Genomic DNA, 24471 nt, shown 5'->3' with positions numbered 1-24471 from the left:
CATCTCAAACTATCAAAACAGTTATACAGATGACATGAAGCAATTTCATATTTCTTTTTCTTTTTGCAATGGAATGTGCTTCACAGGGGAGGGAAAGATGTGGGGATCAGGTGGTTAAACTCAAACATTGGGGTGCAATTCACAAGCCTGAAAGAAATCTGAATAACACAATTAAAGAATAAATACTTGAGTTAAATCTTCTTACATGACTTGGCCATCCAGTAGCCAAAATGGAACACAGACACACAAATATTTACAATGACACACAGACGAGATCAGCAAGAACGAAGTCATTACCCAACATGGTGACTGATTTGAGGGGATTATGACAACGTACCGGATCCTTGCTACAACATTAATGTTCTTTTCTTTCTTAAATAAATAATCTCTACTGTGCTTCTCACCCTTCCCTGACTTTCCCACTGCCCTATCCCTATCTCAGGACATTTTGGAATCGACATTCGACGATGTGCCCTTATTATCTCAGGGCACACGAGCGACTTCAAAGATCTGGATAGACTCACCTGTGTCAAGATGAGCTAAAAACAAAAATGCAGGGAGAGGGAATAAACTATTAACCACCTGGAGTCCTTCAGCATCATTTTGGCAGGAGAAGCAGCTTCTTCCTAATACTTATTAGAAATATACATAACTCTCCAACGCGGGGAAGGGTCTTTAGAAGCTGTTCTCATTTTAAAATTTACATAGATATAAGTTTGTAAGAGTAAAGCCTACTGGGATTATATTACCATAAAATCTTGGTATAACGGGCTGTGGTGAAGTAGTACCAGGCTTCTTGTTGTTGATATGCTGAATTGAAAGCATAAAAGAGCAGCCATTTCTCCGCCTACAGTAACCTGAAGGGTCACTGGTCCAGGTCTCCCCCCACCAAAAAAAGGCCTTCATGACATGTAAGGGATGCTAACAGATAACTAGGGCTTCCCAACCAGGTTTGGGGCTCTCTCCCCTGGCAGGGTATAGTTATCAATATACTGAATTCTATTTGCATCCCAGGTATTATTTCACTGAATTCCCTGGCACTATGAATGAAAAATTAAAAAAATACTTAATTTTAAATGAAATCAAAATTAAGGCTTCTCTCTCTCTCTCTTTCTCTCTCTCTCTCTCTCATTAAAACAGTGTGGCATTAAAATTTTCAGGCCCAGCCACGTTTTTGTGAAGTATAACATAGTACGCTTCAAATTAATATTACCATTTGATCTTTTCATGTTTGTTGTTTTATCCCACTGTGGACATTTTCGGGGCCGGGGGGTCAAGCCCCTCCCAAATTTCATAGTCAAAGAAGACAATAGGAAATCCACCAGTGGTGTCATCTCCTAAACATAAACACGTGCACTATATGGTTAGCAGAAACTCTCTAAAGAAAGTGCTTTCATTTTAAGGAATGGATAGATGATTATATTGACGGATGTGCCTAGGCAGAGAAGGAGAGAGGCCCACGGCATTGATCTCTTTCCCTCTCTTGCTGGATGTGGATAGGTTCTATTCAGATTCTTGACATACTACAAATCAAGAAGCCTTCTACTACACAAACTGCTAGCTTTTCAAAGGCTTAGAGAAACAACTATGCAGAATTTATAAAATTGACAATACACTCGAAAGAGAAGCATATCCTTTTCTACGCAGACACCCTCCAGATATTTTTCTACGCTCAGAAGATTCAGGAAGTGGCAACTGTTGAATTTCTAATAAATTGATCCACGGTGAAATACTAGTCAAATTTTCATATTTTCCCCAAGCCACAAAAGGAATTCAGTTGGACTGATATTTCTTGGGGTATATGATTGCAAGCCCAAATGCTTTTCACTGGAGAACTTCAAGATCTTTACAGACATGTTTTTAAAATTCAAAAGCCCAAAGGGCTAAGTATGAACACACCATATCCAGAAACAGAAACTGGTGAACATAGGGAAAATGGCAACAAGTACTTAGAGCCTAATGTTGACTGGGATGTAGTTTTCACTGACCTCCCATTTCTTACAGAGTTGACTGCTTACAATATTTCTGTTCTCCAGATCTTTAAAAACAAATTTAACGTTATAAATTGTCAAGATAAATAATTTTTACCAGCAGCAAATGTTGGCTAATGGGTCTGTTTCCTCCTGTTGTGCCTATTTTACAGTTACCTACATTCCACAAGGACAAGACAGGATTAGATTAGGTATTGTTTTCTTTGTTTACTGTCCAACAAGGATTTCAATATTGCATGCTTATATTATCTCCCTTTGGGCTCTTGGAGAAAGTCCCGTCTTTGTTTAAGTATGGTTTCTCCTATCAGGATTTCCTAGGTTTCAGACCTGGACTCACCCAACGGGAGTGCCATAGTTTTGGTGTGTCTTTTTTCAGGTATCATGAAGATGAACGAGCTGGTTTATACAAATGATAAATCAACTACCTCTTAAGCATCATCATGAAAATGTGATAAGATTTCACCATTTGAACTTTTAGACATAGAGTTTTTAAAAGCCCTTCCTGAACACACATATTCCTCTCTGCTTTTGGAAAATGTCATAAAAGAAACCTTTTCCAATACAAATGCAGAAAAACAGGTACACAAACCGAGCCACCACTATAGAAGAAGAATAAAAAAATTTCAACTCTATTAGGGCATGGACTTCCACATGTTCACACAGTACTTGCTCTGGGTTATTTTTTTTGTTTTTTTTTTGTTTTTGTTTTTTTTTGTTTGTTTGTTTTTGTTTTTTACTTTCTTTTTTTTAAAAAAAACGTTTTGACATCTTTTTTTTTTTTCTGGACATCTAATGACAATGCAAGTGAAAAACATCACATTGGGTAAGGAGTTTTGAAGGAGGTTCGAATGCAAGAGGGACTACTCTCTAACTTAAAAACAAACACAACACTATGAAGAGGGAGTGTGCATCTTTGAGAAATCTTTTTTCTTCAAAGTGAATGCACAAAATGAGGGGATTCACTACTGGCTCTTTCGCTTCACGGTAGAAGTGACCACTTGATGGCCACTTCGACATTGCTGCCCTGTTTGGGCTGCGATTCAGGCTTACAAATAAATTACATAATCTGAGGGAGTAGGAAAAAGGCTTATAAGAAGTTTCTATTCATTTGAAAGTTAAAGAATTCCCACCCCATTCAACTGTCTTTTCTTCCATCTTTCCTGCAGTGGAGTTTTATTTCAGTCTTACTCATGAAGGAGATGGTGTGGGGTAAGGCTTGCAGTCCTAGCGGCTGCTGTTCTTAATCGCTTCCTTTGCAGCGATAATCAGAGGAGTCAGGCTGGAGAGAGGCTTGGCTAATTTTAAAAATGGATGCTGCAAAAGGAAAAAAAAAAAAAGAGGAATTACTAGAATTCTTTCCTCCAACAAGTATATTACTTTACACTTTCGAGGAGTCTTTTTTTTTCATTAAGATGTATTTTGTGGATCCAATTAAACATCATTTAAAAAATAGTGCCAGCTTTTGTCCTTCAGATGTTTTTGGTCTTCGGTGTCATGAAATCTTCTAGAAGCTGACTGGCAGAGCTAGAAATTCAGAGTAGGGGTCTTGTAAAATCTCGCTGTGTTTGCAAGTCTAACTTTCTGATTTTCTTAAATCGATGAATTTATGTGGAGCAGCCCTCATCCTTAAAAAAGTGTATTCTGTTGACCACTCAAGACCTTGACCCTGAAATCAATGGCCCGCTAACTGCTAAACCCAATAGTGTGTCTCCACCGTTTCTTTTTTGGCCCCTCTGCAGTGCTTCAAACAAGTGAACATCCCTTTCTTCTTTGAGGTGTTCTCTTTGGGGGCCTGTGACATTCTACTGTCTCGATTCTCTTCCACACACATGCTCACTGACTACTCCCTCCCTTTCTATCTTCCTCCCTGATTTCACTTCCTCTTCCCACCTCCCAGAACTTGACTCTCATCATCTTCTTTTTCTAATTTAGTTCCTTGGAGAGCTCATTCCTTTTCATGGTTCCAACCTCTCATCAAGCTTTATGGACATGACTCCCGAATGTCCACTGTGTCACCTGATGTCTTTCCCGAATTCTGGTCCTATTTCTCCAATTGCCTGCTGGTTATTTCCTTTTGAATGTCCTTCTGCCACCTTGAACTCAACATTTAAAAATGTATGTTCAAATCTACCAAACGGTACTCTTGTGTGATGTAAGTTACAGGGGCTTTGGAGTCAGAGCACCTAGGTTCAATCCTCTCCTTTGCTTATCACAATGGTTAAATGAGGTAAGTGACAGTTCCTCGTAAGCTACATTGAAGCCAATCAGTGTTAGCCACTGTAGTATTATCCTCTATCACTTCTGCTTTTGCTGAACTCTACCACTGGCTTGATATTCTGAGGTAGCTCACTTTTGTGTTCCTCTCCCTTATGTTCTACATGCAATCAGTTACCAAGTGCTTCCTTTTCAATGCCTTTTACAATTATCTCTTGCTTTCCCTAGGCCTAATCAACTTAATCCTAAATTATAACAATAACCCCCCTATCTTCCTGCCTCCATTTTTTCTATCGCTAATTCTTCTTGCATACCACAAGATTCATCTTCCTGAACAAACCTTTCATCAGGTGTGTCCCTCAGATATCTTCAGTGTTTCCCCACTGCCTACAGCCCCTACCCTTTAGCCTGGTGTTCAAGGCTCTCTCCGTCCTGTCTCCTGCGGCCTTCCTTACTGGAACGCTTTACTTCAGCTACACCGTCTAGTTTCTGTTCCCTTGAACCCTGCCTACATGCCTTTGGTCATGCGATAATCCTTCCATCTGAAATTCCTTCCCCCTTTCCCCTCAAACTATCTAAAACTGATCTGTCTTTCAAGGCCCAGCCGAACTCTTTCCTTTTTGCAGACATTTTCTGAATGCCATAGCCCATAGAAGTACGTCTCTAATCAACCGTGACATTTACTGTTTAAACGGCCTCGGGTTGACTGAGTCGCTAAACAATCTTGCATTTTTTTCATGTTCCTAAGGAGACTGTGAACTTCTGAAGAGTAGGAATCATGCCTTTAACAGATTTGTATCACCCACTGCACTTAAGCCCTGCAAATACGGAGTTGCTCCATAAAAATCCACTTACTTCTGTCTTCTCTCAAGCCTTCCAGTGGTGTGAAAGCCATGTATCTCTCTCCTTTCTAACCTCTAAAATGGGCTAGAGTCAGAGAATGGAGTTATATGGACTTAAGGTGATATACAGATTACAGCCTATATGTGTAAAACGAGAAGATGCAACAAACAAAGTCTTCAGTTTTCTCAAAATATCATTTTGCATCAGAAATCTGACTGCTTCAGATAAAAGTATTGTTGGGGAAGGAATTAACTAGATAATTGATTCAATTACCTACATAACTGTATAGCTACCTTCAGAGAACCTGTATCTTCACTCATCCTTGGAAGAAGACATGATAGGAGTTGTGTACCAGGATGTGTATGTCGGGTGGTGGGAGGGGCGAAAAGATGTGGAAAAGAAGCATTCAAAAGTTCCAGTTTTTCATCTATAATTTGAGGCTGTATTAATGGGAGGATTAATAAAGGGCTATTTCAGATCTGACATTTTCGGGCCCCATGACAGCCTGTGAAACGCTCACAGGTAGCAGAGAAGACAAGGGGTAGCTTCCCCAATTCCTCCAAATTGGTGTATCCCAGATATGATTTGGGTTGGGATGGGATATTTTCGCGTGGGTGTGGCTGTCTCTGGAGGGAGTTCAGAAGCAACAGGAACTGTTTGTTGTTTGGCCTAAAACAGACTGACTCTATGGTTAATAACACTCTGCATGACCAAGAGTTATGCCTTTTGTTTAACTGGATTATGTGTTCAAAGTCAGGGAGAACAAGCAATCACTTTTCTTGGCAATTACAGATCTTTATCTTGTTCCCCAAGGAACAGTCAGTCCCCAGCAGTGAAGCTATATGTGTAATCCTGGGCATGCATTGCTTTAGCAATATAAATGCATTTTTTCCCTCTAAATTGGTTTGTGTGGAAGAAAGTCAGACAATTCAGCGCTCAAATCCACGTTCTGCCACTCAATAGCTGTGTGAGTTCTAATCTCTACAATTGCAACGGGGATAATAACACCTATCCTAGAGAGTTGTAAGAATTAAGTGAGATAACGTTTGTAAAGAATTTGGTATAAGGTAGGTACTAATTACCATCATGTATACTAATCCCTGAGAGCCATGAAAAGGACAAATGGTTACAGAGGCACTCACCACTGGATGGTACTCACCCAGGCAAGCAGGTGCCTGCCATTTGGCATCACAAGCAAAGGGGCTTTGACCAGTAAAGCATTAGAGTAGCAGATGCCATGGAAATAATTGCATAGTTATGTAGACAATTACCTCCGGCCAAGAGCACCTGCGTACAACATCCAGGGGCACAAGCAAAGTTTAGAACAAAACAGCAACACCAGAGGTTCACATTGTTATTTCCCTTGCAAAATAAGACTCCAGGAAGAATAAAAGAGAGTTACAGATTGAACTCCCAAGTTCTCAGAAGAAAGGCAACGTGCCAATCAATCACGTAACAGATGCATGCCTATACTTATGTGCCTGTGGTCTCAAATCAAATGGTTAGAGCCTAACTCGAGCTAGACCTCTTTTGATAGCGCTCTCTTACTGTCACACATTGACATGGAAAAGCTCAATATAATGACTCTCTCTTTGTAACTGTCCTGTTTCACTGTCACCTGTAAGAGCTCCTTGGCAGATCCTCGCCTATCCACATCCATCTCAAGACAGCGATTTAAAAAGTCACGGAATACAGCAGACAGTCTCTCAGGATTCTGGAGCTCTGGGGTTCCATTAGTGGCTATCAGATATAATGCCTATGGAAAAAAAAACATTAGAAAAATCTATTCAGCGTATACATGTTAGGATCACGAGCTGGCATACAAGACACAAATCCAGTTTCTTCTGGTTTATATCCTGGGTCTTAAAAATTCCATTTTAGAGAATGACACTGACATATACTGCAAAGTTTCTGTAACATTTAGAGATGGTTACTCTTGGCAGTAACGGACGTGACAGTGAGGTGCCCCACCCCCAAAAGCTTGGAAATAAGGTTATAAGGCTGTCCTATGAGACTTAAGCCAGAAAAAAATCAATATATAATGAACGTGTGATTAACCACCTAGGAAATGAAACCAAGGAATCTGTGACTAAAGAGTTGAGGAAACACACACACATCCAATCCTGTCGACCTAAGTATAACCTCCGGAAGGCACAGTTGCCAAGGTGATTGTAATTTACTGACTGTTTATCTTGATTGGAGAATATTTGTGAGCCGACCAGGGATGAACAGACTACATTATGCAATCAGAGAATCAGAAGATGGCAGTGCCTGGATGAGAAGTAACCCTTGGGGCCCGAGGACTCAGGTACTTTTATCCTGTGGCAGATGTGTCCCTATAGATTTTAATTAGGTTCCCCATGAAAGTCTACCTATAATAAGAGAAAATATAAGAAAAGTTGACATTAATAATCCTGTATCCTACTGTAAAATAATAAGTTGCTAATATATCTCTGAGATCTTTGCTGTGGAAGGCCACCACTGAGAGAGATCAACTCATGGTGTGCTGACAGAATCAAGGGCCCTGGCCTTCCAGGCTGAGAGCTGGACCCAGAACCATGGTTAATTCACAAAAGTAAACCCGTATTTCAAAGGCTCCGCAGCCATAAAAAGCTGGCCATTCCTCATGCCTCCTCTAAGCAAACTATTCTAGAGCACTGAGTATGTATCAGGTATTAAACACTGGAGATCCAAAGATGAATAACAGAATGCCCTACTTTCAAAGATGACACAATTTAGTGAAACAGAGAGACTTATAGATAGCTACCATATAGTGAGACAAGAGCTAATAGAGAAACACAGAAAGCGCTAAGTCAATGTAAGGATGAAACAATTTACACCAGAGGTCAGAGAAAGCTTCACAGAGGAGCTTGGCATTTGAACAGGGTCTTGATGGCTAAATAGGAGTTTTCCTGCAGGTATTACCACCAGGGTTATGTTTGCCTATGTGACCAGACTCCTAACTATCATGAAGACATGCTCCCTCTTGAACTTGCTTGAACTTCGCAGCAAATTATCAGCCCCCTTTTCCACCGTGGCTCCTAATATTATTATCAAAAATATTTCTATCAGGGCTTCCCTGGTGGCGCAGTGGTTGAGAGTCCGCCTGCCGATGCAGGGGACACGGGTTCGTGCCCCGGTCCGGGAAGATCCCACATGCCGCGGAGCGGCTGGGCCGGTGAGCCATGGCCACTGAGCCTGCGCATCCGGAGCCTGTGCTCTGCAACGGGAGAGGCCACAGCAGTGAGAGGTCCACGTACCGCAAAAAAAAAAAAAAAAATTAAAATAAATAAATATTTCTATCAAACTCCTTTCTCAGGCCAGTTTTCATCAGCTGGTGAGGACATCTCTCCTCCTTTCCAGAAACCTCCAGAGATGTACTTTAGAAAGGGTTAGAAAGGACCGTTTAATCCAGTGGCTGTCAACTTATAGCAGGCACCAGAATCACCTAGAGGGCTTGTTAAAACACAGATTTCCTGGGTCACCCCCCAGGGTTTCTGATTCAGTAAATCTGCAGAGGGGCCTGAGAATTTGCATTCTAACAAGTTCCCACGTGATACTGAAGCTGCTGGTTTCAGGACCACACTTTGAGAACTGGTTTACTCCACCCAATTAAGCAATGGGCTTAATGATTAATGCCTGAGGCACCTGTCCTCACAAACTATCTTTGTTCCTGCATCAAAAGAAAATTGGTTACTGCAAATTACATTTGCTAACTCCTCCTAAAACTCTCTTATTTCAGCTGGCCACAATTCTGCCAAACTCTGCGTCCTTTGCTGGCTTTTTTCTGCCCTGGAGCCAAACCCAGTCCTAAACAAACACATCTCTTTTTTCCCTTTCCACTCTCCCTAAGTCTGTGCACATGCCATACTGTTTCATTTTCTCTCTTTTTCTTTTCACCATTCTTAGCTCAATACATTCTACTCCATATAATCTCGCCCCTCACAAGTACATACACATCTCTACCCAAGTCCTTCTCACCTCTCTTCAATCCACGTACTAAGAAAAAGGTTGACAGGAAACACCCCAACATGTTAACAGTGGTTCTCTCTGGGAGGTAGGATTATTAGTGACAATTTTTTAAAACATATTTTTCAATTTTCCAAATTTTCTACAATCAACGCGACTGCTTTTATTATTCTTAAAAACCCTCCAAAATTCTTTACAAAATAAAATCTAAAGAGCTGTACCATCCAATTTACACAACAATCTTCATCTATTTCTCTTTGTCCTCCTAGGATTAAACCTGCTTTTCATCAAGTACTACCCCTTAAGGGAAACAAAAACCCAGACGATTTCTTTTCCAACTATTGTTTTCGTTTTAATTGCAACAGTATTATTTCCAACTAATTTCTATTGCAAAGATCCACACTTTTAGTTATATTATGGCTAAATTGGCCTTTGTGGACTGGCCTGGGAACGTACTCACTATGCATAATGCCGTTTCTATGGGAAAATGCACTCTGAGTTCCAAATAGTTAACTTAAAAATGAACTTGTGTGTAAGCTGGGTCCTATCTTTGCAAAAAAGAAAATTGCTACTGACTGCCCTGCTAATGAGAGACAAAAACAGTTGTAGGCAACACAACAATCACAGCAAAAAGCATTTTCCTAGCAAAGTCAAGTCTTAGCTGAAGAAAGATCAAGGAAAATCAGTCTAGGCACGAGTTTATCACATTGTGGTTTTATCTGAGTTAGTGAAAACTCAAAGAAAATGGGCTGGCTGAGAAATTAGACTAGACTTATTTCACTTAGCATAATACCCAGCAAATCAGAAAAAGACAGATACCATACGATATCACTTACATGTGGGATCTCAAAAATAAAACAAATGAATGTATATAACAAAACAGAAACAGACTCACAGACACAGAGAACATACTAGTGGCTACCAGTAGGGAGAGGGAAGGGGAAGGGGCAAGATAGGGGTAGGGAGTTAAGAGGTACAAACTACTATGTATAAAGTAAATAAGCAACAAGGCTATATTGTACAGCACGGGGACTATAGCCAACCCTTTATAATAACTATAAATGGAGTACAAACGTTAAAAACCGTGAATCACTATGTTGTACAACGGAAACTTATATAATATCGTACATCAACTATACCTCAATAAAAAAAGAAATTAGACTAGAGATTTCCTTTACAGTTGGTTGCTCCTTGAGTAAGAAACCCAGATTCATACCTGACTTCTCCTCCTTCCTCAACTGGAAACCTTCCCCTCCCCCAGCCTTCACTCTAGTCAGTCTAGTAGCTTCTGTTCATGCAATCTTTAGAAATGTCATTCATACCTATGCACTTTCCTCTACTCCCACTGTCTCTGCTAAAGGTTGGGCTTCCCTCAGACTGTTACGATAGCCTCCCAATAGGTTTTTTCTTACTCAAGCCTTTTTATTCTTCAGTCCATCTTCCTTAACAACCTATCTCATCTTTAATCTCATCGTGGCATCCATTTTTCTGCTCTAACACAATTTCTGGTGGCTCCCTATGGTCCACAGATGTGGTTTTCAAACTGGACTCTCCAAAATTCCCCTCAAGAGCAGCTAAGTGGGAAAAGAGGTGGGAGAGGGAGATGGATGTAGGGATTCTAGGACCCTGCACCCACCCATATGTGTTTCCATCAGAGAAATACTTCTTTTTTCTTTATTTATGCATGCTTCCAGCAAGGTTTAATTTGAACCAAGGGATCAGTATAGTTGTTTGAAAACACAGGACGTAGTAAAGATTCCTTTGCATGGCATACGTAGTAAAGATTCCTTTGCATGGCATAGAAGGTCCTCCATGATTTGGTCCCGCCTCCCTTTCTAGTCCTCATCTGTTCTCTTCTCACCCTAGAGCCCTGCTTCCCCCAACTCCCCATACGTACACACATTGGCCAAAGCTCACATACTATTCATGCCAATTAGTTCATCATTCCCATAGTAAGAAATGCTCTTTTATATCTGCCTGAAATGCTGCTCCCTTAACTGCCTAGTAAACTTCTACTTGCCTTAAAATTTCTATTTCAAATGGCATCTCCTTTTTAAAGTCTTCTCCATTGCTCCCAGATGGATATGGTGAATAACCACCTCGATTTTCTGGGGACTGTCCTGGGTTTTACTACTGAAGGTCCTATGTCCCTCAATGCCAAGCAAACTGGGATGGTGGTCACCGTGCAGATAGAGTTAGTCCTTCCCTCCTTTAAGCTACTACAGCCCTTTGTTTATATGTCTGTTTTCACACTGTAGGGTGAATACTTGTTACTTGTTCACTGGTCTGTCTTCCTAGACTGTAAAGGTAGGAATTGTATCACAATCATCTCTGGATTTTATGGCAACTGGCTCAAAATAGGTGCTCAATAAATGTTTTTGTTGCTAAATGAAATGAGAGCCAAAATGTATAAATAAATCGAATTGAGCTGGGAATATGACAGACTTTACAAAGTATTAAAGCTGAGAACCTAAAGTGAACTAGTAAACATAGAAGAAGATATACAGAGAATGACAAAAACACCCTTTCTGAGTTGAACAGGCTTGGAATGTGGGAACTGCTGACTACCCAGCTCCTCAGTGTGGGAGAAGGAAGAAAGCTACATGAGCAATGTAGGTAAGGGGATGACATCAAAGAGAGGGAAAGCTGGAGAAAGAGGTCCACAACATGGTGAACTGCTGTGGGCAAACCCACAGAGGAAGCGGAGACAATACGTCCTCTCTGGAACTTGAAACATATCAACTTAGTCTTCTCTGACTGATCGTGAACAGAGCAGGAGCTCTTGATTTTTCTTCAGCTACATCATTAAACGAGGTCTGTTTAATTCTTAAGGTGAGGCAACATAGGCCCTGTGACCTTATTTATAATGTTAGACAGACAACCTTTGGCCAGAAAATGGTGTCTTTCTTCTTTGTGATACACACATTACCTAGAAGTTTCTGGTGTTCCAGAATTTTTAATAACTCTGTATCACTTGGCAATAACACACAAACTTTGCAGTTTTCTGCGGCCCCTGATGTGCGACTAAATTTACCTTAGTACTCAGAGAAAACGACTTTACCCAGTTGGAGGAATAATTCAATTTACCTTATTGTCAATTTCCTCGGTTAAAAAAGATCAGAGTGGTCATCTTCGAAGTTACCACATTTCTCCAAAGAAGTCCCAAAACAATCCATATGTACCCAATAAATTTTCATTAAGGCGGTTTTGCAACTGGACTAACCATTTAATTAAAAAACTTCAGTTTATTTTAACAGTTTATAAAGTTTAGGTTAAGACATTAGAAGACAAACCAGGAGACTTAAACGGAAATGTGTTAGTAACCCTGAGAGGTCCCAGCACTGTTATAAAGACTCCCTTTACAAAGAGGAGAGGGTGTGGTGTGAACATTTCTTTCTAAGTTGAATATTTGGGACTCAAAACACATTTTCCCATGGAAATCGCGTTATACATGGTGAACAGGCTCTCAGCCTGGCCCGTAAAAATCTATTTAACAAACAATGTTGGGGCTTCCCTGGTGGCGCAGTGGTTAAGCATCCGCCTGCCAATGCAGGGTACACGGGTTTGAGCCCTGGTCTGGGAAGATCCCACATGCCGCAGATAAGGCCGTGCACCACGGCTACTGAGTCTGCGCTCTAGAGCCCGCAAGCCACAACTACTGAGCCCACATGCCACAACTACTGAAGCCCACGCGCCTAGAGCCCGTGCTCCGCAACAAGGGAAGCCACGACAGTGAGAAGGCCGCACACCACAACGAAGAGTAGCCCCCGCTCACTGCAACTAGAGAAAGCCTGCGTGCAGCCAAAAATAAAAATAAATAAAATAAATAAATTAAAAAACAAACAATGTAACTATAAGACAAAGGGCTATTCATCTATATCTTAATACCTGTATAAATACGGTTTTCATGGGAAATATTATTAGCTAGCATTTATTGAATGATTACTATTAGCTCACTTGATTCATACAACGACCCCCTGAGTTATACTTGATTATGATCCCCAATTGACAAATGAAGAAACTGAGGGAGGTAGGGTTAATATAATAATTTGCCCAACATCACACAACTAGCAATGAGGGAGTCAATATCTGAATCCAAGGACTGTGAGCCCAGAGTCCACACTCCTGACCACTGCACGGCATCACCTCACAGTGCTCCCAGCCTCTGAGGTAGGAATTCTCGTAAGCAGAGGCAGACAAGGTCTCTTCAAGAGATGAGGCACACTGAGCGTGCACAACTCTACCTCTACCTCTACCAGAGGAAATGGACCCCCTGGATGTCAACTGTTTTCCCACTTACTTCGAAAGGGGGAACAAAAGGCAGGTGCCCAGTTAGGCTTCATATTGTATTCACCAGTGTCTGTATATACGTTGGGAGTTCATAAGCAGTGTGTCCTCTGGTTGTTGCCTGTAACCTACTGCTGTCCTGGTTCCTTTCTTATTTTGGAATTTTCAACTACCTTTGAGTGTTTTATGGGAGAGATTTGGCAATGAGTGGCTTGACATCTTAAGACTTAGTTTACTCATGACCTGGGATTTCAGAGGTTAAAGGCCAGAGTGTATTACTGCCTCTGATGTGTTTATGGATTTCATGAAAAGCCCTGACATTTCTTTCTAAGAAGAGAGTAAATGGGGCCAAATCTACAAAAAAGGAAATTGCTATATTATAGCTACGATTGTAGTCCCTATTTTGACTTATTCAACCCAACGGTTCAGTGTGATAACTGAATAAGCACTGTGGTCTAACTTAGTTCCCTACTTGTCTTGCATAGTAGCTCTCAACTGTCACCAAATTCTTCACAGGGGTAGGGGGCTCCGCTGCTGTTGCTGAGCCTATTACAGATCTATTCCCTTATAGCTTGATGGTAAAGGTAATTAGGTACCTCTGACTGATTAGGTCTTGGCTTAGCTTTAGACTGCTCCTTTCAAGCATAAGAAACTGGCCACTGTGCTTCCCTGGTGGTGCAGTGGTTAAGAATCTGCCTGCCAATGCAGGGGACATGGGTTCGAGCCCTGGCCCGGGAAGATCCCACATGCCGCGGAGCAACTAAGCCCGTGTGCCACAATTACTGAGCCTGTGCTCTAGAGCCTGCGAGCCACAACTACTGAGCCCACGTGCCACAACTACTGAGCCTGTGCTCTAGAGCCCGCGAGACACAACTACTGAAGCCTGCAAGCCACAACTACTGAGCCCACGTGCTACAACTACTGAAGCTCATGCGCCTAGAGCCCATGTTCTGCAACAAGAGAAGCCACAACAATGAGAAGCCCGCGCACCGCAACGAAGAGCAGCCCCTGCTGGCTGCAACTAGAGAAAGCCCGCGCACAGCAAAGCAGACCCAACACGGCCAAAAAATAAATAAATTTATTTTTAAAAAAACAAAAAAAAACTGGCCACTGCCAGAAAATAAAGACCAGATGAGTCTGATAATGTACACGCTCATTCTAATCTCTCGGGATTAATAGTGCTTGTCAGGAAACGTGGAGCAGGCTACGTGTGCTCAGGAAGCCACCCTGGGCAGCCCAAGCAACACCCAAGGTTGAGAACCACAGCGGGTTTGGAAGTGGGGGAGGGGTGGGCAGAGAGATGGAAAAGCAGGAAAGCAAAATGGAGCAGGAGGTAGAGGGGAAAAAAAGCTGTAAGAAGCAGAGGGAGCAGGAGAATACAGGACAAGGACTGGGGCCAAAGTACCATGGGGAGAGAAGGTGGTCAGTGGAGTGAAGAGGAAGAGAAATGAAGATAAAGGCTCAACAAATCAGGAAGGTCAAGGGGACCCGATCCTAGGATCCATTCTGCTACTACCCCATTTCTCTGGTCCTTCTCACATTAAAAACTTCTCAAAACATCATCTATATTTGGTATGTTGACCTCCTCACCTCCCATTTTCTCTTCAACCCACACCTAGTTTCTAGTTCCAAGATACCGTTTACCGTAATACGTTTGTTCCTATCCCATTTCAGAATATTGGAGCAGGAAGGGGCTAAGTCCCTGATTCTCTGAAGCTTTTCCAAATTACCATAATAGGATCAAAATCCAGCTGGACTGTGATATGATCTGTGAAACATACATTACTGCTCACATCCATTGGTTTCAACTTCTGTTTTATATGCAGTTCATCAGCTGAACAGCTCTGTATACCATAACATGCTATTCTTCCCGATATACCACAGAGTGTGGATCATGGGTCCCCGTGACAGCTTTATCACTCTTTTGCTCTTCCCTGGCTTCTCCCCAAGATTCCTGTCAGAGTGGGCTTGCCCAGTCCCACATGCAGCGTGCTTTGCATCATGATCAAGTGTCTTTCTTGGTAGGGAAAGGGGGATTTTTCCACTCTATGGAATACAGACTTAGTCACGAGATGATGACAGAGATGTATCCGAGCAGCTTTCCGAAGGTCACAACTCTGGAAGCACTCCTACAGACGACGCGTACTCAAACCCTGGCCCTTCTGGCACTCAGGGAAGGCTGTAGCCTATCTACAGCCTAAGAATACAGAATCAGAGTAAGAGACCCAGGAGTTTCCCCTTTTATTTAATTAAATTTCATGTGGAAGCTCGATACAGAAAACAAGTTAAAGAGGAACTATTCTGGTGGACTCAAGAGACACATGACCTCCCCCCTGGGCCCCAAGGATCTCCATGGAATTCTAGGAGCCCATGGAATTCGTAGAGTCCATCCGTAACCAATAATCTTGTCGAATTCCACTTGTTTGAAATGATAAGGAAATGGAGGCCCAGCAAGAAGTAATCTATACAAGGTCAGGGGGCTCCTGACTGGCAGACCTGGGAATAGAATTCACTCTTTGACTCACATGATGCGTACCGTTGGCTGAGGCACTAGATAGTTCCTTGTCTGGTCCCGTCACATTCACTGGCCACACAGAGATGAAAAGTGCTGATGGATTTTGCCATCTAAGTAGTGGGGCAATGCTTTAAAAAAGAAGGAAGGGGACTTCCCTGGTGGCGCAGTGGTTAAGAATCCGCCTGTCAATGCAGAGGACACGGGTTCAAGTCCTGGTCCAGGAAGATCCCGCATGCCATGGAGCAACTAAGCCCGTGTGCCACAACTACTGAGCCTGTGCTCTAGAGCCCGCGAGCCACAACTACTGAGCCCGTGTGCTGCAACTACTGAAGCCCACAGGTCTAGAGTCCGTGCTCTGCAACAAGAGAAGCCACCGCTTCTCTTCTCTGTGAGAAGCCCACACACTGCAATGAAGAGTAGCCTGTGGAACATGTCATTTTAAATATATTGTAAAGACTCAGTTTTAATAAAAAGTTTAATATGAAAAAAAAAGAGTAGCCCCCGCTTGCTGCAACTAGAGAAAGCTTGCACTCAGCAATGAAGACCCGACGCAGCAAAAAAATAAATAATGAAAGAAATCTATAAAAAAAGAGAAAACAAAAAAGAAGGAAGGAGGAAGGAGGAAAGCAAAGAAAAGAAAAGAAAAAGAAAGGAAGGAAGGAAGAAAGAGGGAGGAAGAGAGGTTGAGAGGGACGAAGGAAGGAAGGGAGGAAGGGAGGTGGGGAAGGAGGGAGAGAGGAAGAAAGTTACAGCAAAAAGGTCCGCCTGTTTTTGGTGATACTGTTAGAATGTTGGCTCTTGCAGCTACAGAGCTAAGACTGCCTTAATCAAGTTAACTTTCTCTGCCGAGAGGCTTATACAAGACACCTCAGAGTATCCTTTTATCAGAATGCAAAGGGTCTTCTAAAGTGATGTTGCAACCAGGTTGGAAAAGGTATATTTCAAAATGATGACAAAGGTCAGAAATTATCTTAATTATCGAGCTAACCCTAATTTTCTTGGTGAAGTCATTTTTCACTGGCAAAAACACAGATTTAAAAAGCCATAGGATAAACGTGTGAGTGGGCATTTGAGTGGGCATTTGAGGGGCCAAATGTCCATCATCACACTCTGTGATCTGTCCATTTAGAATGAACTTTGATTTCAACGGACTTAACTACTTAGTTATAGGTCTGGTACCTATTAGGGCAACGGGCATATGCACCCTTGGCTTATTCCCAAGCCGTGCTTTAAGGACACTGAGGAGTGATAAGATAATAAACAGTAGGATAAGGGAATATCAGTCATGGCCAACAGCAGGTCCCTGGTCACCACATTTGTCATCTTTCTTTGCCTCCTCTTTGCCTGGTCAGAGTCTCAGATTTTCGTTTGCTGTGGAATCAATTCCTCCTTTGGCTGTCTTCTGGGTCATAACTCACCAGTTTGAACTGTCTGCTTCTGAAGTACAATCTAAATGAGACTTGCAGCTTTCCTATGGCTAGGTCCCATTTTCCTACGCTAAATTCCTGACAACCAATGATTCTTAAGAGCTGTCTATCTTTTGACAGGCAATATTTTTTTCTGATTAAAAAGAAACCCTGTTACTGTTCTATAATTATTTTAGTTGCAGTTATCCCAGCTCACCCCTCCTTTCAGGCATAGGTTTGCCCTCAAAGTAGAAGTGTCAACAAACCATCAATAAACCTTGCTGCTCCATAGTGGCTTACGGAAAAAGAAGGGAATGCTCCCAGCTCTTCCTGAAATACATTCAAAACAATATTGACTGAGTGCTAGCGAAGTATGCTTGCTTCTCTGGCGCTCAGGAAGTTTATGTCTGACTTTAATTCCAAATGAGCACCCGCCATCAAACCCAGACATTCCGATCCACAGCACAGGTTCCAGCACTTTGGCCCTTAGCTGCTGCTTTTTAGTTGCTAGAGATTCTCTTCTTCTGCTTAACTCTCTTCTCTAGACATACAAGCTAACCAGAATTTCCCAGGTTCTATAATAAAAAAGAAGAAACTAACGTGTGTAGTGCTTCAAGCGTGGGGATAGGGGGAGTAGGGAGCCTCTTAACGTAGACAACAGGTCTGAATTTACACTTCTGCCCTCCCTTCTCTCCGGCCATACAGTTTAGGCACTCCTAATCATGAGTAGCCAGACTGAAGGTTTTCTTATCACCAATATATGTTACGTACACAACAGCTAGCACATTGTCATGATGGACTCCGTTTGCAGGAGAAGCGAAATTGAAAAAGAAAATGGGCATATTATAGAGGTATATACCGAACTAATGTCATTTTATTTTTGACAGCGTTGCTGGAATGGTAAAGCAAAGAATGCCAGGGTGTGTCAGGATTTCAACAAAGTGACCCATGTACTTTTTTTAGATGGAAAGGAGAAGTGTAGGCAGAATGATAGCATGCTCTTTTCTGGTTGAGCAAGCATGCTCAGAGAGGGCTGATGAAGAACTGTTTTTCAATATAGACAGGGTTCTACAAAGGGCTTGCCACAGAGCTTTGTATCTGCTCTAGGCCTTTGTGTGGGAACTTGACGTCGTTTGTTCTTGAAGCTCCACAGATGATTCCAACGTGTAACCAAGGAGGAGAACCGCTAGTACAGGATAGGCGGTTCACATACTATCCTAAATACTATTTTAAGCCTTCAGATAATCTTCCTGATACCGATAACTGTCTTCCAAAGATCCCGTGTTTGATACGGTTTCACAGATGCTTAAAGCAAGGGTAGAAAGAGAACACTTAAAGTTCATCTCAACTAGGATAAAGGTCTGGAAAATTACACAGAAAAAGGGCTTCATCCACAGGGTCCAGGAGGGACCTCAACTGGATGTCACTGAGACGTTTCACAAACACCAGAATCCCTCAAAAGCCATTGACAAGAACAGCCCCATTATGTGGAATGCGAAGTTAAAAAGAGGCACTCTCTCAGTGCTGAGGAATAAAAACAACAACAAACCAAAGATTTGTTTTATGGAAATGATTGTGCCTCCTTATTTAGAATCAGGTCATTATAATCACAGGTTTATAAAAAGATAACTTCAAATTAACACAAAAGTTGGGGAGATGAGCAGTGTACCAACGTTTGATTTGCATATCCACAGGGAAAGTTCGATTTTAACTCCAGTCACTTTGGCAAACAAAAAGAACAAGGCACTTTATTATTGGAGGCTTCACTAAAAATGTCCGTGGGTCACAGAACGAGGCATCCAAGGCCAATTACGTTGAGCGCAAAGACTTCAGGTAGTGAGGAACTTGTCTCTTCTCTGTCTCTGGAAGGGTATCAACCTCATAACATCGGCACAGTTAATAACTCTCTAACCTTTAAAAGGCATTTTATGAGCAAATTAGGTCAATTAGTACAGAGCAATTTACATTAAAAAAAATCCCAACCGCTTTATAACTGGGGGGGGGGGAGTCGCTAATTCCTTGCATCAGTGGTATGTTAACAGGCAATATTTCAAGAGGGTTTGCTCAGTTCCAATGGACGCAACAAAGACACAAAAAAAGCCACAGTGAAATGCAAACAGCCTTCGAATGTACAGCCCCAGATTTTACCTTTAACCTCTGCTGCTCAGTGTTACCTGTTCATGGTCATTTATACTAAACTGTGGAGGACTCTCCACTGCTCGAAGGGATGTGAGCATAGTCAGTGTGGAAGGGAAGTTCTTGGGGGAAGTGGGGAATCCGATCTCCCTTCATGAATGGGTAAAAAGTATTCGAAGGATCCTTTCTCACTTTTCTATTGATATATAAATCCCCTCCCCCATTCTCCTTACAATGAGCTACACACTGTGCTAGGTGTTTACATGCATTATTTCATTTAATTTTCACACTAACTCTGCAGGAGAGATACTGTCCCCATTTTACACACAGGAAACAGGCTTATAAAGGTTTTGAATGACTTGCTGAAGGTCACAGAGATGGCAGGTTGTGGAGCCGAGACCCACCCAGTTTTGCCTGACTCTGTGGGCCAAATGCTTTCCATATCAACATGCTAGCCTTCACTCTACCACTCTGTCTCCCTTCCACTTCCTTCCTTTTTTTCCTCCTCAAAGCCCATAGAGGTGGATGAGTGGTGGTCTTGGAAGGATTTTAAAGAAAGAAGGGCTAAGCCAGTTCTCTTTTATACCTCTCCCAAAGTTCTGCGATTTTCAATTTCCCCACACATGGCCTGGTCACCAGGATCCAAGAAAACACAGGCTTCCAACAGGGTCATGGCATATCTCTTTCTGTCCAATCTCTCCAGGGTTTCAGTGACTACATTTTTCAAATTCCAAATCAGGGCATATAGCCGGGAACACTGGCTTTTATTTAAGAGAACGTGAGGACAACATATCTAAAATCAAAACTTAAAAGGTCCTTGTGGCGCCTGGCAGACAGATAGAGGGCCGGCACCATACGGACTTGGTGACTGAGTCATTGGAGGTGGATCACACATGGAGAGGAAATCTTTGTCAGTGGAATTCAACCGGGTGGTCTTTCTGACGAATCTTTGTGTTACAGCCTTAATGTAGGCTTCCTGAACCTGGTGGCTTGTTAATCTACAAGTACTTATTTAGATACAAGGCTGTGGATCCTAAGAGACAAGCTGTTAATTATTAGCTCTAATCCTAGGCTAGAAGATGCCCATAAAGATTAAAACTTGTTTCCTTTTTTCTAACGATCAACAGCCTAGCTGAAGAGCGATCAACTGTAATTGGGGAACGAAGAAGGTAATAAATGCATTACTGAGACCACTTGCTTTACAGAGCCATTGATTTAATCCTTAAATTTTGCAGGTTGTAAATTACTCATTAGAAGGCAGAAAGCAAAATAGCCATAATCCGTTTAGTGCCTCCAAACTCCAAAGACTTAGAGGAGGAGATCCATGGAAACAAGAGACCTGATGTGTTCTTTCACTGCTACTTCTTAATGGGCAAAGGTGGTTAAACAATAAGGACAAGCCCATGTAATTACCCTGATGCGCTGGTCCATAGGTCAGGGGTGGGCTTGATTCAATTCACGGAGGGCTGACCCACAAATGGTGGGAAAATGCCCCTTCTTTTTCCACTCAGCCGCATCGTACCTCCAGATTGTTTCATGAGACCAGAGCAATAGCCCATAGCATTCATTAGGGCATTCACTCCTATCTGTTATTTTCTAATCAGTGCCGGGACTAGGACAAGAGGCCAAGTACCAGAGAGAAATTAGAAGGGGGCGAAGAGGAGGCTGTCCCCGTCTCCATACATGGGGAACGCAGCTCCCAGTTACAAAATGTTCAACTGCAAAATAACTAGATAATTAGTCTGTAGGTTTCTTTACATGTACAGAAAGCCACATATATTTCGCTTGAATATGGACCTTATAAGCTTAACGTGTAAACACTTAACCATTTACTAATGGTTTTTGTATATACTAAGGGTAAAATTCAATTTTGGACGCTTAGTGGTAATGAAGCAAACAGTATGCAGGATGCCTTCGGCACTGGCGCTCTGCACGGGTTTTGAGATCAGAATTTGAATCAGTGCATATTTCCTTTTCTCAATAGTGTGATGCCCTTTATATATTGGGTATATAACATAGCTTCTGGCTCACCTTTAGGCTTTATTCAACAAAACAGCTACTGGCTCCCTTCTGTACTGAGCAACCTCTGATCCTGCAGTAGCAAACTGAGTTACCCAACACAAACGATTTCCATTCATTTTCTACTTGACAGTCTAATAAAGTTTGTGATGTCACCAGGCTGTGTCTATCTTGTGTTCCATTCACTACCCACCACGCTGCTGTTGCTCAATAAATCATTACTGCTAATGAAACAAAATCTAATTTAAAACATTATAGCTGGTCTGGAAATGTGTTTATTTACTTTGTTAAAGTAATTATAAAGTAAGTGTTTCCTAGATAGATCATTTAACCATGGCGTGTGATAAAAATACTGTTTTCTTCCCACATCTTGCTTTAAAAAAAAAAAGCTACATTTTTTTTTAACAGCAGAAAGCTATACTAAAGAATTTTAAAGACCCCTGGCATTAGAAATAGCGATATCGAAGCATTTGAAATAACTGTTGAGACATCTTAAGAGAAACAGGAAATAACTCCTAGTAATTTTGAAAATTATAACTTGAAGCTTCTAGGTCCCTTGTCCCATGAAAGACCCCATTCTGGCCACTTTTAGTGGAGACAAGAAATGACATTTGGCTTTTTCCCTTTCCTGGGGATGAAGTACTTGAGTTTTCTTTCGACTTACCCTGAGTGGATTTTCATTAAGGTAAGGGGGTTCACCTTCTACCATTTCAATCGCCATAATCCCCAGAGACCAGATATCAACTTTGGGACCATACGCTTTTCGAGTCACCACCTCAGGTGCCATCCAATAGGGAGTTCCCACCATAGTACTTCGTTTACTCTGCTCAGGGGTGATCTGGGCACAGAACCCAAAATCAGCTGCAGAGAAGAAAAGTCAGTTAAAATCAGCTCAAATTATTTTTCTTTTACAAGAGGTCACTTTCAGATATGGCCATACTTTCCTTTAGTTAGACTCTGAGCTCCTACAACTGCCTGGCTCATATCCTTCTGTTACCTGACCTCTCAGCTGGTCCAGATTTCAAGCGGGTCTGAAATAACCGACTGATGTGATGTCATTTTTACTAGACCTCAATCTGGTTCCCTCCCCACACTGTTCCCTCTAACTTACGGAATCTTTTCGTTTTCTAATTAGGTATTTGTCATCCAGCAGATGGAAGCCATTAGAAATTCTGAACTATCGAATCCCCTAAATCTGGTCACGATCTACAGGAACACAACATTAGAAAAATTCTTTACCTCAAACTGGGCTCTAAATGCCTTCAAACCCGTCACTTTTAATAGCCCTTTTCTTCTCAAGATAGACAGTAAAAGAGTAGAAATCCCCTGACACTCTCTCAAATGCCGTCTGAACCATAATACCTACTCAATTTAACAGAGCCATCCATCCCAAGGAGAATATTGTCACTCTTTATGTCTCTGTGGATCACTTGGTTTGAGTGCAAGAAATCCAAAGCTTGGAGGCACTATTGAATCAGGAAAAAAAAGTTCTAATTATATCACAAAAATTTGCTTAGATGTGCTTCATTTCTAGATAAATTTTGAGCAAGGGCATAATTTTATGTTGTTGGGTGAAATAAATTACTAAAGGTTTTCAATGCCATTTTGAAATCATGTTACCATTTACATCAGTGATGCAACTTAGCGTTATACATGTGAAAGCTCCCGACTCAGACTTGGACATGAAGAGTGATGGTGTGATAAGTAGCACTAAATCATTAATACAGCCACATGAACCAATGACTATAATCATACTTTGACTTACTTATCTGGAGGATGTGGATTCAGCTCGGCCGTTTACAGATACAGTAAGCATCTGCATCTGTGGTGTGATTTCATGTAGTAGGTCTGGAGTGGAACCCTGGAATCTGCATTTAAAACAAGTGCCCCAAGCTATTTCTGATGGACCAACCGCCAGGTTTGGGAACCACTTCTAGGCTCTGAAGTAACTATATAGGTACTCGTTTGGAAATGGCTTTGCATTGTAATACTAGAAGACGGAAACCACAGGCTAAAGGTTGAAGAATCCCCTGAATATTTTAAGTTTGATTAATCGCATGAATAGGAAATATATGTGTTTGTTGGATATGTGTGCATACTGGGAAGGAGGAAATTTAAGTGAACAATTTAAAATAAAAAAACAACAAAAGACCCGCTGGAAGTATTTGGTTTTGTTTTACTATCATTGATTTTCAAGTTTCAGTGGGTCAGAGTTCCTCCCTGTGTCTATAGAAAACCTCAACGAATGGGGTAGAGGGTAACACCCAAGATGAGACTCCAATGAGGAGTGTTTTTTTTTTAATATTGAAAAAATGAATATAATAAAATATCCTTGGTTTAGCTTGAAACTAGGGATATGCCACTGTCATGTAAAAATTCCCCCCAGTCAGAAAGAAGTTCCATGCCAACGTTACTGTTTTCCATATTCACCGAGACTCCAGCATGCAGGCTTAGATATGGTACCTCGTGAATGGCATAATAGAACTCAAAAAGATCCACAGCAAAGCAACTAAAATAAACAAAGGGGCTGGGGAGGGAGGGTTAGGATTTAAATTGGAGTTAAGCTCTTCAATTGTTTTTTAGTACAAAAGATGTACTATTGCTACTTTGATGTTACAAACATTCTGAATAATCAAGGATAAAAAACTGTCAATCTTGGTGTTCTCATCAACCAGGGAAATGTTCTATTTTCTTACCTCTCTGCAGACGGCTGCTATCTGTCCTTCATCCATACAGGTCTCTGTGACCACATCAGTCAAAGAGCCACCAGCCAAGTATTCCATGACTACCCATAGTTCATCACCCACTAAGTAGCTACAACGAGAGAAGAAAAAGACGTTGACTCAGGCCTAAGGAAGTGGAGACCCTTCTATATTTCCATTAAGAAGGGAACGTGCAGTTAGTCTCTGCTTTCGGGCACATTACATAACAAGAGGAAAATATCAATAACGCGTATGAGACACTTCCTTAACATTAGAAGAGAATATGCATGGAAATCAAAGGATCATCAGATAAAAGTGCACCATGGAAGGAAGGAAAAGAGCAAGGAGGCCTCTGGTGACTGACTACTGTCAATCCTTCCATTGTAAAA

The 24471-nt window shown here is 41.6% G+C and overlaps 1 protein-coding gene across 1 annotated transcript in view; it reads right to left on the bottom strand.

Moving 5' to 3' along the window:
• Positions 1-1680: 1680 nt before the first annotated feature.
• The window catches only part of PAK3 (p21 (RAC1) activated kinase 3), a 117674-nt gene continuing 94883 nt past the window's right edge, over positions 1681-24471 (bottom strand). The window contains exons 14-18 of the mRNA XM_079911637.1: positions 24077-24194; positions 22747-22846; positions 22045-22241; positions 6667-6804; positions 1681-3305 (exon numbers count right to left, since the gene is read on the bottom strand). Of these exons, the coding sequence (XP_079767763.1) occupies positions 3216-3305; positions 6667-6804; positions 22045-22241; positions 22747-22846; positions 24077-24194 (643 nt within the window). The 3' untranslated portion in view covers positions 1681-3215. The remainder of the gene's footprint in view (positions 3306-6666; positions 6805-22044; positions 22242-22746; positions 22847-24076; positions 24195-24471) is intronic.

Source organism: Stenella coeruleoalba, assembly GCF_951394435.1.
Source record: "Stenella coeruleoalba genome assembly, chromosome: X".
In the NCBI taxonomy this organism is placed as follows: domain Eukaryota; kingdom Metazoa; phylum Chordata; class Mammalia; order Artiodactyla; family Delphinidae; genus Stenella; species Stenella coeruleoalba.
This window is presented reverse-complemented; position numbering and strand designations above follow the sequence as displayed.